The sequence below is a fragment of the Malus sylvestris genome, chromosome 14 (genome assembly GCF_916048215.2).
Source record: "Malus sylvestris chromosome 14, drMalSylv7.2, whole genome shotgun sequence".
Lineage (NCBI taxonomy): Eukaryota > Viridiplantae > Streptophyta > Magnoliopsida > Rosales > Rosaceae > Malus > Malus sylvestris.
Genome location: NC_062273.1, coordinates 27992777 through 28009464, shown reverse-complemented (window position 1 = coordinate 28009464; position 16688 = coordinate 27992777). Strand labels below are relative to the sequence as shown.

The following is a 16688-nucleotide window of genomic DNA, read 5'->3' as shown; positions in this document are numbered from 1 at the left end:
GAAGATGTTAAAACTACCACGTAGACATACAGCGGTAAAAATGGCAACAAACTTTCTTCAACCGAGCTTCAATTTCTTACATGGCGCTGAGTCAATTGAAGACAAAGCCTTTTGCTATCAAATTTGACAATAGATGTCAAATTTATTAAATGATTTTTAAATAGATTAATATAATATATGGTAAATGTTGTTATGGTTTTCAAGTATTTGATTGATTGTCTCAATTATTGGACCCCACAAAAATATAATTTTTTCCCTAAAAGACATTATTATTTAATATATCGGATGAAACAAAATATTGTACAAAATGTCAAATTGTCACATAAGCTGTCAAATATCATTTTGATATTTAAAATTTGATATTTCCTTTGGAAATGCTCTAAAAAAACTAAAACAAATACTTCTTTTGGGACCAACTTAATGCTAACTGTCAAGATTTTGAATTAGATTTCTTACAGCCTTCTGTATTTCTTCCCACAGTTGGAATATGACTCTCCACCATAAATATATGAATTGCTAGCCCAAGTTCTGCAACGTCAAGTACTCAAACTAAAGCCGATCTTCGGAATTATTATGGTAGATTAGCCCTCATTTTGTATGGTTGGAAGTTTGGAACCAAAAAAATAAAATAATGGTTGCTGCACTATATACACATTCCCTATGCATATACAGTTGATTCCCACTTTTTGAAATTATAGGATCCACTTCACATCGAACTTTAACGATCTGAAACATCTATTTTGTAAGTCTCGATTCATAGATCATCCTTGTACAAATTCAATTCAATCTAAAACCATTTGTCCATTTTCTTGTTAGGATGAAATTTCAATATTTATTAGAACATAGTGTTCGTCAATTTCTTTAAACGCAATTAGATCATTCAAATATTTTTCGATATGGCCAATTTTTGCAAAGGTGATCTATGAGTATGAAGTGCAACTTAAAAAATAGACGATTTAGATTGTTCAAATTTGATATAAGGTGGATTGGCAAACTTATAAGAAGCCATACTACTTAGTTGAGAGTTGAGAGATCAGATCTCCTCATTCAAAAAAAAAAAAAAAAAAAAGAGATGATCCTCATTCATGAGTCCGGATTCTCACCGGATCCTTATTGTGAGGATTCTGCGAATTCATGAATCGTGTCCGTTTATCGTATATCGTGCAGTTAAAAACTATTTTAAATATTTTTATTTAAAAATAAACATAAACAGTACGTGACAAAAACTGACCGTACGATGTAAAACAAACGAATACGATTTGATTTACGAATTTTCAGAATCTTCACCAAAAGGATCTGGAGAGGATCTTGTTGGCTTATTCATCTCCCACTACCACTAATATGCCACGTAGGATTTGCTTGGTGTGGGGTCCTTTACAATAAATGCCACGTGGGTATCATTAGCCAATGGCAGAAAGCCATTTTATCACTGGCCAAAAAGTAAAGTTCCTTATCTTGTCCACTTATTTCTCACCACATAAGAAATCCTTCTGATCCATCCAAAATAAACTCAAACTTCTGCCACTCAGACTGAGTGAGAGGTGGCAGAGATGGCGGTGGAGATGGCCATCAGAGCTTCCGCCACCCCAAGACCCTCCCTGCCTCAACCATCTCCGGCCACACCCAAACTTTCTCTCAAGCCACCCAAATTTAGACCCACCTCTGTTTCCCTACCAACATCAACCACAATCTCCCTTTTAGCCCTCTTCACCTCCCCCATTGAAGCCAAAGCTTTCAGCCTCTCCAAGGACCAGATTGTCTCTTCACTCACTGAAGTAAGAATTGTATAAAGTTGTTTTCTTTGAATTGGGTTTGCCGCCAATTGTTCAAAGTTCTGATCTTTCTGGTTTTTTTGCCGCCAATTGTTTGCTTGAATTGGCAGGTGGAGCAGACGATTGATCAGATACAGCAAGTGGGTTCGACCGTTTTCGACGGCACGGCACATGTTCTGGAAGCTGTTCTGAATGCAGTGAAGCCCGGCATTGATGTGGCTTTGCCTATTGCGAAACAGGCCGGAGAGCAGGCGCTGAAGATTGCTTCTCCGGCGATTTCCGAGGTTTCGAAGATTGCTCAAGAAGCAATCCAAGGCGCTGGGGTTGACACACAGCCTGTTCTCAGTGCTGCAAAGGTTTATTCTTTAACAACTTAATTTCCATTTGCAATGATCTGCCGAAAAATTAGTGAAAAAGCCCAATGAATTGCTTGATTTTAGAGCATCACTCCATATGCAATCACAAGGGGTTTGCTGATTAACTTAATTTTTCAGATAAGTGGTTAGTGTGGTTCGAACTTTGAATTGAGATCTAATTTCTGAGTACCTGACTTTTGGATATCTATGAGCAATGCAGTTTTCATTTTGAACTCGGACCTCGGGTGCAAGGGAGAATGCTCTCTAAGTTCTTAACCAACTGAGATACAAACACCGCTAAATGTAGTTGTTTTAGGTTCACTATGTCAGGAAACATTCTCATCAATATAATGTAGTCGGAACCGGTTCACTATGCAACAGTCTTCATCTCTAGTAGAGCATTAAAACGCTTCCATATACTTTTAAGTGAACAAATTGACACTGTAAAATCCATTGCTTATTGGGAAATGGATGATTGTAAGGTTTGACTAGTGTACAAGCACTCCGTTTACTTAAATTAAAGACACTAACTGAAAGATCGATTTGGTCTCAGACGGTAGCTGATGTAGCAGGGGAGACCACCAAAGCAATTGAAGAGGCCAAGCCCATTGCTTCGTCAACTATCAAGACCATCTCATCTGCAGATCCTATTGTGATTGCCGGAACTGCTGGAGCTTTATTCCTCGCGTACCTCCTTCTTCCTCCTGTCTGGTCTGCTCTATCTTTTAGCCTCCGTGGTTACCAAGGTATACAAGCTTATTACGAAATGGAATTGCTTCATGTCTGTATAACAGTAAACATATTCGAAACAAGAATAAACAATGGCGTCTTCTGCTTGAAATAGCACGTATAACTGCATTTACACAACATATCGATCAATTTCAAATTCGAGTACTTAAAATTTAGGTTTGCTTACTCAACACATTCGAAACAAGTTTTGGTTTGGATGGTACTTTTACTAAATTCATGTATTGTGAAGTTGGGATGGACTAATTGTTCTATGGTTTTGTGTTGTACTAACTCCAGGTTCGCTTACTCCTGCTCAAACCCTTGATCTCGTATCAACAAAGAATTACCTTTTGATTGATATTCGACCAGAGAAGGACAAGGACAAGGCAGGCATTCCCCGCCTACCATCAAGTGCCAAAAGCAAAATGATTGCCATTCCGTGAGTAACTTCTCCCCGGCATCCTCAATCCTCTAATTTGTACCCTTCCTGCATCCCATTTATGAACTTTTCGTTGCCTCAAATATTTTTTTTCTTTCCAGTTTGGAAGAACTACCAAACAAATTGCGAGGCCTTGTCAGAAACGTGAAGAAAGTAGAGGCAGAGATAGCCGCGCTGAAGATTTCTTACCTCAAGAGAGTTAACAAAGGCTCCAACATCGTGATCCTGGACTCGTGAGTTCTTTCGTATTAAGCTTCAACACTTAAAACTACTACCTGACATAGATATTGCTCTCTGGGTCATATTAAGTAGCTAAATTATGAGTTATGACATTGCTTTCGTTCTTGTTTTTTGTTTCTCGTAAACAGGTACTCGGATTCAGGAAAAATAGTTGCAAGAGCACTAACTAGTCTAGGGTTCAAGAACTGTTGGACAGTAGCAGATGGGTTCTCAGGAAGCAAGGGATGGTTACAGAGCCGTTTAGGCGCAGATTCGTACAATTTATCTTTTGCGGAGGTCCTTTCGCCATCAAGAATCATCCCAGCAGCGGCTGGACGTTTTGGCACAAGCAGCACGTCAGCGCAGTCCGGGCGAAAGCTTCTTCCTGGATCCGACTGAGTAGCTTGTAAATTGTTTCGTGTTCTTCCTGGTCGGAAGCTTGTACATGACGTGTAAAACAGCATTTGTACGACGGCAATAACTGAGTACTTGTACTACCTTGAGGTTATGGTGTGGGCATTTGGCCCCTTTATATGCTTTAAACATCTCCTCATCAGACCAAAACTTCAACTGCGCCAAGAAAACAGTTTATCAGCGTGCGTGCATGCATGCAACAAGAACCATTAACCGCGCGTGCGTAAGTCATAAGATCAATAAAATTATAAGAGAAAACTAGAGTAATGGTATCTGACGTTGGATTAATTGGGGCAATGATCCTGAATTGAAGTCTTGGTTCCTGAACTTGGCACAATGGAGAGCAATGACATTTTGAGTAACACCAGTAGAAATTCCACAAAAAATAGAGTTTAAATGGGTAAAAAAAATTGAAGTCTTGGTTCCTGAACTTGGCACAATGGAGAGCAATGACATTTTGAGTAACACCAGTAGAAATTCCACAAAAAATAGAGTTTAAATGGGTAAAAAACGAATGAAAAGTCTAATGGAGTTGGCTAAAATGATCATTGTCACATATTATAACAAGTTCAGGGACCAAAGCTCACAAATTTCAAGTTTAGGGGCCAATGCTCATGAATTTTTGGTTCATGGACTATTGCTTCAATTAAGCTAAAATTGGAGCACCATTACTCTAATTGAATTAAAATTCAGGAACCATTACTTTAATTATATCAAACTATAAAACCAGATAAGCTGCATGCACGACGTGACCAAGGGAACATCGAACACTGCAGCAGAGAACAACTTCATGCATAAAACGCACAAGATTCCCCATGAAACGACAGAGCACAAACAAAAGAGAAAAAAAAAAAAAAACTTGATATTATAGAAACTGAGAGGAAAATATCTTTCTGAAATATTACAATTTCATTACTTAACAAAATAATTACATGAGTATGGTATTTATAGTCATAACAACAATAACAACTAATAACCTTTCTAACTAACTTGTACACATAGCACATTACAAGTAGGTAATTAAAAACAGAATGTATGTCATGATTTGGTATCCTCATCTTTTCACCCCCTCAAGCTGAGCTTGGAAGAAGTTGGAGTTCTAAGAGATAGCTTGGATTGAAGAAGAAGAAACCGGTTCTTGGTCAAAGATTTAGTGTGAATATCAGCAATTTGGTCCTCAGTACACACATACCGAACTTGAAGCAGATTAACAAGAACCAACTCTCGAATGTAATGATAATTTATCTCAACATGCTTTGTTCGAGCATGAAAGACATGATTGGAGGCAAGAGAGATAGCAGATATGTTATCACACCAGATTGTAGGTTTGGAAGATAAGGGAAAACCAAAATCATGAAACACCTTACAGATCCATGTAAGTTCAGCAGCAGTATGGGCCAGAGATCGATATTCAGCTTCAGTAGAGGATCTAGCCACTGTAGGCTGCTTCTTAGCACTCCAACTGATTAAGTTTGTGCCAAAATATACGCAAAAACCGATGGTGGAACGACGATCAAATAAACAACCAGCCCAATCGGCATCAGGATTTGCAGAAAGATTAAGAGAACTTTTCTGAAACCATAAACCATGATCAGAGGTGCCTTTGAGGAATCGGATAATCCTTTTAGCAGCTTGCAGATGAAGATCAGTGGGAGTATGCATGAATTGGCATACTTGATTGACAGCAAAAGAGATATCAGGCCTAGTCCAAGTCAAATACTGTAAGGCACCAACCAGGGATCGATATTCAGTGGGATTGGAGAGAGGAATGCCACTGTGATCCAGTTTAGTAGTGCCAAGAGAAGTACAACATGGCTTGGCACCGTCCATTTTGGTTTTTTGAAACAAATCCAGAAGATATTTGCTTTGATGAAGAAATAATCCTTTTGATGAGCGTTGAACTTCCAACCCCAAAAAATAGTGAAGAGGACCTAAGTCCTTGATTGGAAACAGAGACCCAAGTTTCTGAATAAACTGCTGGCACACTGTCGGATCGGGACCACTGATCAAGATGTCATCCACATAAACCAATACTATAACTAGAACAGGATCTTTGATGATAAAGAGAGATGCATCAGAACAAGATTGAGTAAAACCAAAGGACTTGAGAGTTTGAAAAAGTTTATCAAACCATGCCTGAGGAGCCTGTTTAAGGCCATATAGAGACTTGTTGAGTTTACACACATGAATTGGCAGATTAGAATCAGTAAAACCATGAGGTTGTTGCATAAACACCTCTTCTTGTAAGTCACCATGAAGAAATGCATTACTGATGTCAATCTGATTTAGAAACCAATTATACTGAACTGCAACAGTTAACAGAATCCGAATAGTGACTGGTTTAGCTACAGGGCTAAAGGTTTCTTGATAATCCAGACCTTGTTGTTGGTGAAAGCCCTTGGCAACTAATCGGGCCTTGTATCTGTCAACAGAACTATCAGGGCGTTTCTTAATGCGAAATACCCATTTGCAACCAACCACATTTTAAGAAGGTGAAGAAGGAACTAAAGACCAAGTGCCAGTAGTTTGAAGAGCATTAAACTCATTTTGCATAGCTAATCGCCATTCACTGTGCTTGGAAGCTTGATTATAAGTAGTGGGCATATAATCAAAAGTGGATGGTAAAGGGTGTTTAGTAGTAGAGTAAGCTTTAGGTCGAAAAATACCATTTTTGGATCTAGTAACCATGGGATGATGGTTAGTAACTGCTGCAGAAGAGGAAGGATCAATATATTGAGCAGGAGATGGAGAAGGGGAGGGTGAGGAAACATGTGGCACAACAGGGGGAGGAGGTGGAGGAGTGGGAGAATGGGAGGAGGAAGAAAGAGGGAAGTGAAGATCAATGATGGGAGGAGCAGGATCAGGTGATGGTAAGAACTGTGAAATAGGAGTGTGTGAAAAAGGAAAGGCTTTCTCATTGAACAATACATGTCGGGATATGTACACCCGGTCTGTGAGAAGATCCAAGCATAGGTAGCCCTTATGGTGTAGACTATAGCCAAGGAAAACACATTCATTACTTTTACCATCCAACTTATAAGAGACATAGGGCTTTAACCAAGGATAGCAACTGCAGCCGAAGATCTTAAGTCGAGTATAATTTGGTGAAGTATGAAATAACAATTCCCATGGAGAACAAAGAAGACCAGATATAGGCAATCGATTGATCAAATAGAGAGCAGTAGAGAGAGCCTCAACCCAATATTTTTTAGGAACATGAGATGCAACTAAGAGAGTGCGAGCTGTCTCGACAAGATGTCGGTGTTTCCGTTCGACACAACCATTTTGCTCAGGAGTATGGGGGCAACTAAGTTGATGAGAAATGCCATGTAATTGAAGAAATGCTTGCAAAGAAGAACTGACAAATTCACCCCCTGAATCTGAACAAATAGCCTTGATTTTATTTCCAACTGTATTTTCTACATATGTTTTGAAGGTTACAAACGTAGAATACACCTTAGATTTTGCTTTTAATGGAAAAAACCAGCTATACTTAGTATGATCATCTACTATCAACAGATAATATCGAAAACCACTAACTAAAAGGACAGGAGTAGGGCCCTAAACATCACAGTGAAGTAATGCCAAGCTGTGGGATGCAGAGGAACTTGCAACTTTGAATGGAAGCTTGTGGTTTTTAGCTATAGCACAATCTGAGTAGAAAAATTCAACTAAAGATGCACCTTGCACAACAAGTTTATTCCGAGCGAGAACCTTGCGAAAAATAGAAGAAGAATGATGGCCCAACCGACTATGCCATATCTTGACTGGAACTTTAATACTGACGAAAGCTGATGCAAGGAGTGAAGGAGGAACATTACCATAGAAAGAACGATTAGAGGTAGAGGACTGCAGAGGATAGAAACCGTCTTTAACTGAACCCCGCAAAAGTGTCTTCCCCGTAGAACGATCCTTAACAACGGATCCATTAGAATCAAGAGTTAATGAACAATAATTGTCTCGGAGAAATTGAAAAGCAGACAACAAATTGTGCTTCATGTGAGGTACATGAAGAACATTGTTCAGTGTAAAGGAAGTAACAGGTGTACGGAATGTAGAGGAACCAACATGAGAAATGGACAAACTTTTACCATCACCTATGTATACTTTTTCTTCACCATTGTAGGGAGTAGGAGAGTGAATATTGGAGATGTCATTGGTGATGTGCGAGGTAGCTCCAGAGTCAATCAACCAAGTAGGAGAGGACTTGGCATTGTAACTAGAACACATCGCTTGGAGCTTGGCAGAAGGAATTCGACCAGAGATCTCCGGATTCATACGATCAAAGAAATCAATGGCTTCATGACTTGAATTTCCACAGATTTGACAGGGGGCTCGAGGACCAGAAGAAGAGCCTCAAGAGTGAGCTGCAGTATTGGTGCGATTGAAGTTACTGGTGAAATTATTGCCTCGATAATTTCCTCGATTACCACAATTATTGGAGAAGCGATTGGTCTTTCCACGATTCGAATTATACCGAAAAGATTGCTGCAGTGGTTGATTCTGAAGGACATACGCCTGAGGCGGTGTGGGAAGTAGTGGTGGTTGAGTTTGGACCGATAAAGCATGAAACGGTTCAGTAAGATTAGATGAGGCAGCTTTCTTGCGACAAATCATAGAGAGTTCTTTTGTGAGTAACAATCCATGCAATTCATCCAAAGATGTGGAGGATAAGCGAAGCATGATAGAATCCGTGAAGGACTCAAAATCATCAGGAAGACCAGCAAGAGTGGCTGCAATGAGATCACGATCAGAGATTAGGGCTCCAGCAGCAGTGAGAGAGTCGGAAATCTCTTTGAGCTCTTGCAAGTAATCATACATGGATTGTGAACCTTTTTGAATGCTTTGAAGACGCGATCGAAGCTGATGAACATGCGCATCAGAAATACCCCCAAATCGTTGCTCGAGTTTGAGTCAGAGATCACGAGATGACGAAACACCAACGGTGAACGGAATCACCTCCTCAGACAATGTGGAATTGAACCAGATCAGGAGGTTTTGATCTTTCTCATACCAAACTTCGAACGCCGGATTCAGAGTGCGATCAGGCATAAGTGGTGGCGGACAAGGTTCGGTGCCATCAACGATACCAAGAAGTCGATAGCGCCTAAGAATTGGGGCAAACAGAGCACACCATAAGAGGTAATTGGACCGCTTGAGCTTGATTGGCACCATGCTACCAATATTTTGGATCGTGAGAGAGGTATAAGGAGAAGAATTAGGGTTTGCAGAGGGATTTGGAATTGGAACCGACTAAGAGGGAGAAGCGGTCGCAGATGGAGACGCCATTGAAGATCAAGAAAGCAGATCGATGATCGAAGATCGGAGTACAAAATCAGCGAGAAATCCGATCGAATGTGGGTAGAGATCAGAGACGTAGAGCGGAAGAGAAGAGGATCGAGATAAGCCGTGAGGCGGTTGGCGATGAAACCATATAGAAACCGAGAGGAAAATATCTTTCTGAAATATTACAATTTCATTACTTAACAAAATAATTACATGAGTATGGTATTTATAGTCATAACAACAATAACAACTAATAACCTCTCTAACTAACTTGTACACATAGCACATTACAAGTAGGTAATTAAAAACATAATGTATGTCATGATTTGGCATTCTTATCTTTAGATATAAGTCCAATTTTTTTAGCCGATAGTAGAAATAGTCCAATTTATTAAAATAAGTCTAATTCTTTAAATTTAATTATTTAATTATTAATAATTATCTATTCAACGATAAGATATATTATAAAAATTAAATTTATTCCTAATTATCTCTTTAATTATTTCTTTTTATTTCTTTTTACTTTTTTTGTAATTTCTTTATCTTCCTCCTACTTTAAACCCTATTTATAAATTATATTTTTAATTTTTATAATCAACCTATATCATAGGAATTATTTTTATGTATCTATATAACAAATTATTTTTTATAATTAACCTGTCACAGATTAATATGTCTTGTTTGTAGGTATATTATGTTTTTTTTTCTTCTACCCTTTAATTAGGTTTCATATCTTGCTTACAGGTATAAAATACATTCATATATTTGTTACTTGAGTTAAGGTAGAATGTTTTGAAGATAGATTTATGTTAGTATATTAGTTTTTTTTTTTGTTATAAGATATTAATTAGATTTTTTTGGAGTTGAAAAATGCATAATATTAGAAGATTTTAATTGATTTTTAATATTTTTAGAAAATATAAAATGAGTATAAAAGAAATAAAAATATGCAATTAAATAATTGAACTCCCTCCTAAAAACCATTTATGTTTTTGGACTTGAATCTAAAAGCTGAAATAAAAATGAAAATGACTTGAAATCTTTGAGTTTTAATAAAAAATGATAAAAAAATATTGTAAGTAAATAGTAGACTTTTTAGAGTAAAAATATCATTTTCGTTAAAAGTTAACAATAATGGGAGTATTTAGTTAAAACTCCAAAAAAAATTGAAAAATGAACCAACCAACAACCTAGTAGAAACTGTTATCTTACACACGCACAATTCCGTGTACCAATCATATTGAAAAATGTCTCGTCAAAATGAACTAACCACCATCGTAGTAGAAGCTTTTATCTTACACACGCATACCCAAAATGAGCCAACAAACAAACAACGCAGTAGAAGCACCCACACCCTCAACCACTACACACTGGGCCCCACCTCCCCACCCCTCCAACCTACCCAGCTCACCAGCCTAGCTCTCATTTCTCTCTCTCTCTCTAATTATTGGCGACGGCGGCCGGAAGATGATGGCGTATAAGAGCCTGGACGGCGTTACAATTTCCGACATCGAAGTTCTGGGGATCGAATCGGGTGCTGCGAAGAGACTCCATGGAAGTTTGACTGATATCATCGCTAATTACGGAGCCGCCACACCGGAGACGTGGCGCAATATCACTGCGCACGTCCTCAGCCCCGAGCTTCCCTTCTCGTTCCACCGGATGTTGTACTACGGCTGCTACAAGGACTTCGGACCCGACCCGCCCGCCTGGATGCCCGACCCGTTAGTTCTCGAACCCAGAAAAAAAGTTTAATATTTGGTTTTTAGCCTTGGAGTTATAAATTATTTACTTACAAAGTTTAGAGGGAGTGTTTGGTTCCTGGGAAAGTTGTTTTCTGGAAAAATTTGTGTGTTTCCTTGGTGATGAAACGGGCCTGTGAGCATAACGAACAAACGAACCAGTGGGAAATTCTGATAGTTTAGAAGCGGTTTTAGAATGGCCAAAAGCACTTTCTGTTTCAGAGCAACAAACGCTTGTGGGATAATTTCACAGAAAAAGCTAAAATGCTTATGGGTTATACGTGCACTTACTTTCAAGTGCTTTTCTGGGAAGCAGACTTCAACTTTTGGTAAAAGTTGCGCCATCTTCTAAACAAAGCACTTTCTGCAAAAGCTCTTAGGAACATAACTGCTTCCCAGAAGAGCTTAAAGTTTAAAGGGTGTGTTTAGTTCCTGGAAGAGATTTCTGTAATTCCTAGGTGACGAAACGCCTGTGAACTCTACAACAATTAGGAAAGTCGGGGCCATTTTGGAAGTGCTTGGCCAAAAACACTTTCAGCGCAACAAAAGCACTAAGCCGCTAAATTTGACCCCAAAAAATGCTTTTGGGTTATAAATGCTCTGACTTTCATGTGCTTTTCCAGGAATCACTTCAATTTTTAATGAAAGCGGCGCCATTTCTCTTACGGGGAGTGTTTGGTTCCTTGGAAACGTTGTTTTGGGGAAAATTGTTCACAGTTTTTCTTGGCGATGAATCGCGTGTGAACAAATGAAGCTATTAGAGTTTAGAGGGTTGTTAAAGTAGGAAACTTTGAAGTTTTTACACTGAGATTTTGATAATAAATTCTGAAAGTGCATTTCTTTTTGTGTGATAAGGGAGACTGCAGGACTAACAAATGTTGGCCAGCTACTTGAGAGGAGGGGAAAAGAGCTCTTGGGTTCCAGATACAGGGATCCCATATCCAGCTTTTCGGATTTTCAGGAGTTTTCGGTGTCAAACCCTGAGGTAGTATTTATCGAATGCTGAGATGTTTATCGCTTTGGTACTCATTTCACATATCTGATTCCTGTCTTTGTTCGACAGGTTTATTGGAAAACTGTACTACTAGATGAGATGAACGCATCCTTTGATACACCTCCCCAATGCATTTTACGTGAGAATTTGTCTGGAGATGGGCATTTGTTAGTTCCTGGAGGTCAATGGCTTCCTGGAGCGTTTGGGAATCCGGCCAAAAATTGCTTGATTGTAAATCGTAAGAGGACCTTGAATGATACCATGGTGATATGGCGCGATGAAGGAAATGATGATCTGCCTTTGAATAAGATGACGCTTAAAGAATTGCGCACAGAGGTTTGGTATGCTACTTTTGATCATCTAAGTTTTTTCATGTTGAAATCTTTTTGAGATTTAATGTATGTTTAGTTATTTATTTGCACCTATCACACAACAAAGGGGAATATGTGTATTTATGCATTTATAAAGGGAAGAGTTTTGTTTAACACATTTTTGGTGCTACAATATGCAGGTTAGTTGCACATGCGCTAAAAGCACTGGGTTTGGAGAAAGGCTCTGCAATCGCAATTGATATGCCGATGCATGTCAATGCCATAGTTATTTACCTTGCTATTGTTCTGGCAGGATGTGTTGTTGTATCAATCGCTGATAGTTTTGCTCCTCCTGAAATATCAACAAGGCTTAAAATATCGGAGGCAAAAGCCATATTTACCCAGGTCCTTCTTTTCACTGGATAACCAAAAACATTGCAGGTTACTTTTTCATTTTTCCGTAATCTATTCGATCCTCATGATGTGTAAACTGGAGGGTGTGGGTCTATACCTTAGTTTCATGTTAGGATACAAAAGTATTCTGTTCAATTTCAAGATATTAGTGGGAGATTGTTGTACTGACATGGATGCTATGAGAAATAGGTAACAAGGCTTTCCTCTGTTATGGAATTATATCATTTGTTTCTGTCATTGATTGTTGAAGTCTCTTTTTGCTAGCCTCAATTCACCATGTATGTCATACACTAGCTCCATTGTTGTTTCTTCCACTTGAAATTACTGAATCATTTTCGGGTTTTACATCTAACTTGATGATTTTTGTTCTGGTTGTTAGGGAACGAATTTGATATTGCCTCAGTTTCTTTAGGGTTATATATGTACAGTCACCATATTTTCGTCCTTATTCCTTTCCTTTTTTTTCCATGTCTATGTTTCTGCTTCAACATAAAAAGGACTTGGTAGTTTTGAATGAAACATCGCCACCTTGTTTTCCAATTTTGTTTGTAGTTTGATTTTCTTTGTTTTTGGTTTTTGGTATTAGTATAAGTCACTTGGAAACAGTTCTCGTGTTTTACTGGTAGCTCTTTGAGTCTCAATTCATGATCTAGTTTCCAACTTGAACAAGGAAAACTTGACTTTTACAAATCTAGTCCTTTGAGTCTCAAATTCTTAATCTTTGTCTTTTCTTTTCTTTTGGTTAGGATCTAATAAAACGCGGCGAGAAAAGTCTGCCCTTGTATAGGTAAAGTACTCTAGCTATGAGTTGAAATAGTATGTTTCATGCTTTGGTTTCCCAGACAGTGTGTCTCACATTTAGCTTCAATTGTGCAGTAAAATTGTGGCAGCAGAGTCTCCTATGGCAATCGTTATTCTTACCAAAGGTTCCAGTTCTAGCACGAAATTGCGTGATGGTGACATTTCCTGGCATGATTTTCTAGAAACAGTAAAAGATTTCAAGTATGCACTATTCTTCTTCCTTTATGAAATCTGCATGATTCAACTTGATTACAAAATCTTGGCATACCATTGTGTGTGAACCAGCCAATATAACATTTGGATGGGCAACATTAGGTTGTTTCGTTCCATCTCCATTCTTGTTTATGGACCAGTTTTCCTTCGATTTTGTTGTCTCGGGTGGGATCCTCTTTAAGTTTGTCGATGCTGTCTGCGTGCATTAAAATAACTTGACTTATTACATAATTATGTTGAAAGAATCTAATTATCAGCAGGCTCTGATACCGATGTTGGATTGTTCCTTTTCATATCTTCAGAGACAATGAATTTGCTGCTGTAGAACAACCCATAGAAGCATTTACAAATTTTCTCTTCTCATCTGGAACTACTGGTAATTTGAACGTTGAATTTAACTTAGCCCTGCAATAATTCTATGTTGCTTTTCCACGAATGAAAAATTTGTCAAGTCTTAGATAAATTTAAGTTTTCAAATTAGCCAACGGTTATGTGACATCCAGCAACAGTCCTAATTGGGCTTTAACTTTGATGTAGGGGATCCAAAGGCAATTCCATGGACCCTTGCAACTCCTTTCAAAGCTGCTGCAGATGCCTGGTGTCACATGGACATCCGTATAGGTGACGTTGTTGCTTGGCCCACAAATCTTGGGTGGATGATGGGCCCTTGGCTGGTATATGCTTCATTGTTAAATGGAGCTTCCATTGCCTTATATAATGGATCTCCACTTGGATCCGGCTTTGCCAAGTTTGTTCAGGTAGTTAGCTCTGTTATATGCTCGGAACAGTAAATTAAAAGTATTTTGGCTTGATAGAAAACGCGCATATATGATAAGATATTCTCATTAATTGTCTATATGATATTTTAGTTGTAAATACTTTATTAGAACTAAAACTCTTGCAATCTGCCAGGATGCCAAAGTAACAATGCTTGGTGTAATCCCGAGCATTGTTCGGTCATGGAAAAGTACAAATTCTGTTTCCGGCTATGATTGGTCTGCCATTCGGTAAGTTTTAGTTGTCTTTCTTAGTATGTACCATATTAGTCTGAACATCTGGATTCTTGCATTGCATTTTTGAATGAAATATGTTTTATATCAGTAATGATCTTTGCTATTGGTGTTGATCAAGCCATAATCTCTTTTCTTTCCTTCCTATGAAATGTGATAGTTGCTTTGGATCCACCGGCGAAGCATCAAATGTAGAGGAATACCTATGGCTGATGGGGAGGGCTCACTACAAGCCTATCATTGAGTACTGTGGTGGTACAGAGATTGGTGGTGGTTTTGTTACTGGGTCGTTGTTGGAGGCTCAGTCGTTGGCTGCTTTTAGCACACCAGCTATGGGCTGCAGTTTGTATATTCTTGGCAATGATGGTGTTCCTATTGTAAGCACCAAAAATACCTCACATTCGAAGAAATTTTGCATCTGTACTTTTCAAGTCGCGGCAACTTTTTTGCATGGTCAAGTACTCACATACTTATCGTAGAAAGTTTCATCTTCTATTGCAGCCACAAAATGAGCCAGGGGTTGGTGAATTGGCGCTTGATCCCGTCATGTTTGGAGCTTCTAGTACATTACTGAATGCTAATCATTATGACGTTTATTTCAAGGGAATGCCAATTTGGAATGGAAAGGTAAAGCAACTTTCTGCTTCACTTTCGTACCAATATACAATGTAAGCTCAATACAAATTTATCTGATTTTGCAAAATGCAGGTGTTAAGGAGGCATGGAGATGTGTTTGAACGGACATCTAGAGGTTACTATCATGCGCACGGTCGTGCAGATGATACAATGAATATTGGGGGCATCAAGGTAGGCATTACTTTTGGAGAGAAAACACAATGAAATTCAATATTTGGGATACGCATGCACATGAAATATTCTGACCTAAACCTTCTGACATAAAGTTCCAAGTATACACAGCTTAGCCTGAAATGAACTCACAAGTTATAATCACGATACGTTTGCTCTGATGCACTCCATTTTCTTTTTCCAGGTTAGTTCGGTTGAGATTGAACGAATCTGTAATGCAGTTGATAACAATGTTCTCGAGACAGCTGCGATTGGAGTGCCGCTTGCTGGAGGCGGGCCTGAGCAGCTAGTAATTGCCGTCGTATTCAAGAACTCAGATAACCCAACTGCAGACTTGAATCAGTTGAGAATGTCCTTCAATTCAGCCGTGCAGAAGAAATTAAATCCGTTGTTCAAGGTATCGATCCTCTGCTCCTAAGTTAACCAACAACATGCCTTACATTTGTATATTTATGGATAATTTGCTGACTTTTTCCTTCGGCCGCGCAGGTTTCCAAAGTTGTGCCTCTCCCGTCTCTTCCAAGAACAGCAACAAATAAGGTCATGCGAAGGATTTTGCGGCAGCAGTTTGCTCAACTCGACCAAGGTCCTAAGCTGTGACAATGGGGTGCTCCTCCGTGTAAAGGCGGTGCCACGCGTCACGGTCCAGACTTTGTAGCGCAGCGGAATATGAACCGCGCAGCGCCATTTACTGTTGAATTACATGCGGCCCTCGATATCAAGCATGTTGCACCAACAGAAAGAAGAAATAAATTTGATGTACAAAGATTGTCTCAGCTCTACATTGTTGTACAATCGTTTTACTGCACTGTTGCAATTTAATATCTGAGGATTTTCGTCGATGGAAATAGCGTAATTCTCAGTTGATTTTTATTTTACTACCCTCATTGCATCATGAAATTCACACTTTATTACTTTTAGTTTTTTCATTTCACTTTCGTACTTAAAAATTACGCTTTGCTTCCAAAATCATACTTCCTTTGGCCCCACCGCTCCCATCTTCACCCGTACAGTCTCCTGCATGTCATCCCCGCCGCCGCCGGATACTCCCCCACCCCCCGGCTCCCCCGCGACTACTCTAAATCTACACCAATGATGCCCCCTCTATCTTTATCTCAGCAGATACTCCTCTCACCAAAAGGCTTATTAATATCAATGCCACAATGATTTAACAGAATTTA

At 38.9% G+C, this 16688-nt stretch overlaps 2 protein-coding genes across 2 annotated transcripts; both read left to right on the top strand.

Moving 5' to 3' along the window:
• Nucleotides 1-1474: 1474 nt before the first annotated feature.
• LOC126599435 (calcium sensing receptor, chloroplastic) lies at nucleotides 1475-4058 on the top strand. Its single transcript, XM_050265811.1, has 6 exons — nucleotides 1475-1775; nucleotides 1883-2128; nucleotides 2682-2874; nucleotides 3155-3296; nucleotides 3398-3529; nucleotides 3665-4058. Exons 1-6 carry the CDS (start codon nucleotides 1551-1553, stop codon nucleotides 3912-3914), a joined length of 1188 nt encoding a protein of 395 aa, XP_050121768.1. The 5' UTR covers nucleotides 1475-1550; the 3' UTR covers nucleotides 3915-4058.
• A 6483-nt stretch (nucleotides 4059-10541) lies between these two features.
• Nucleotides 10542-16355, top strand: LOC126599432 (probable acyl-activating enzyme 17, peroxisomal). Its single transcript, XM_050265808.1, has 14 exons — nucleotides 10542-10939; nucleotides 11813-11942; nucleotides 12021-12292; nucleotides 12463-12667; nucleotides 13423-13463; nucleotides 13553-13678; nucleotides 13993-14066; nucleotides 14228-14448; nucleotides 14603-14697; nucleotides 14861-15077; nucleotides 15202-15327; nucleotides 15409-15507; nucleotides 15692-15904; nucleotides 15997-16355. The coding sequence occupies exons 1-14, from the start codon at nucleotides 10683-10685 to the stop codon at nucleotides 16105-16107; spliced, it is 2187 nt and encodes a 728-aa protein (XP_050121765.1). The 5' UTR covers nucleotides 10542-10682; the 3' UTR covers nucleotides 16108-16355.
• The last annotated feature ends 333 nt before the right edge of the window (nucleotides 16356-16688 follow it).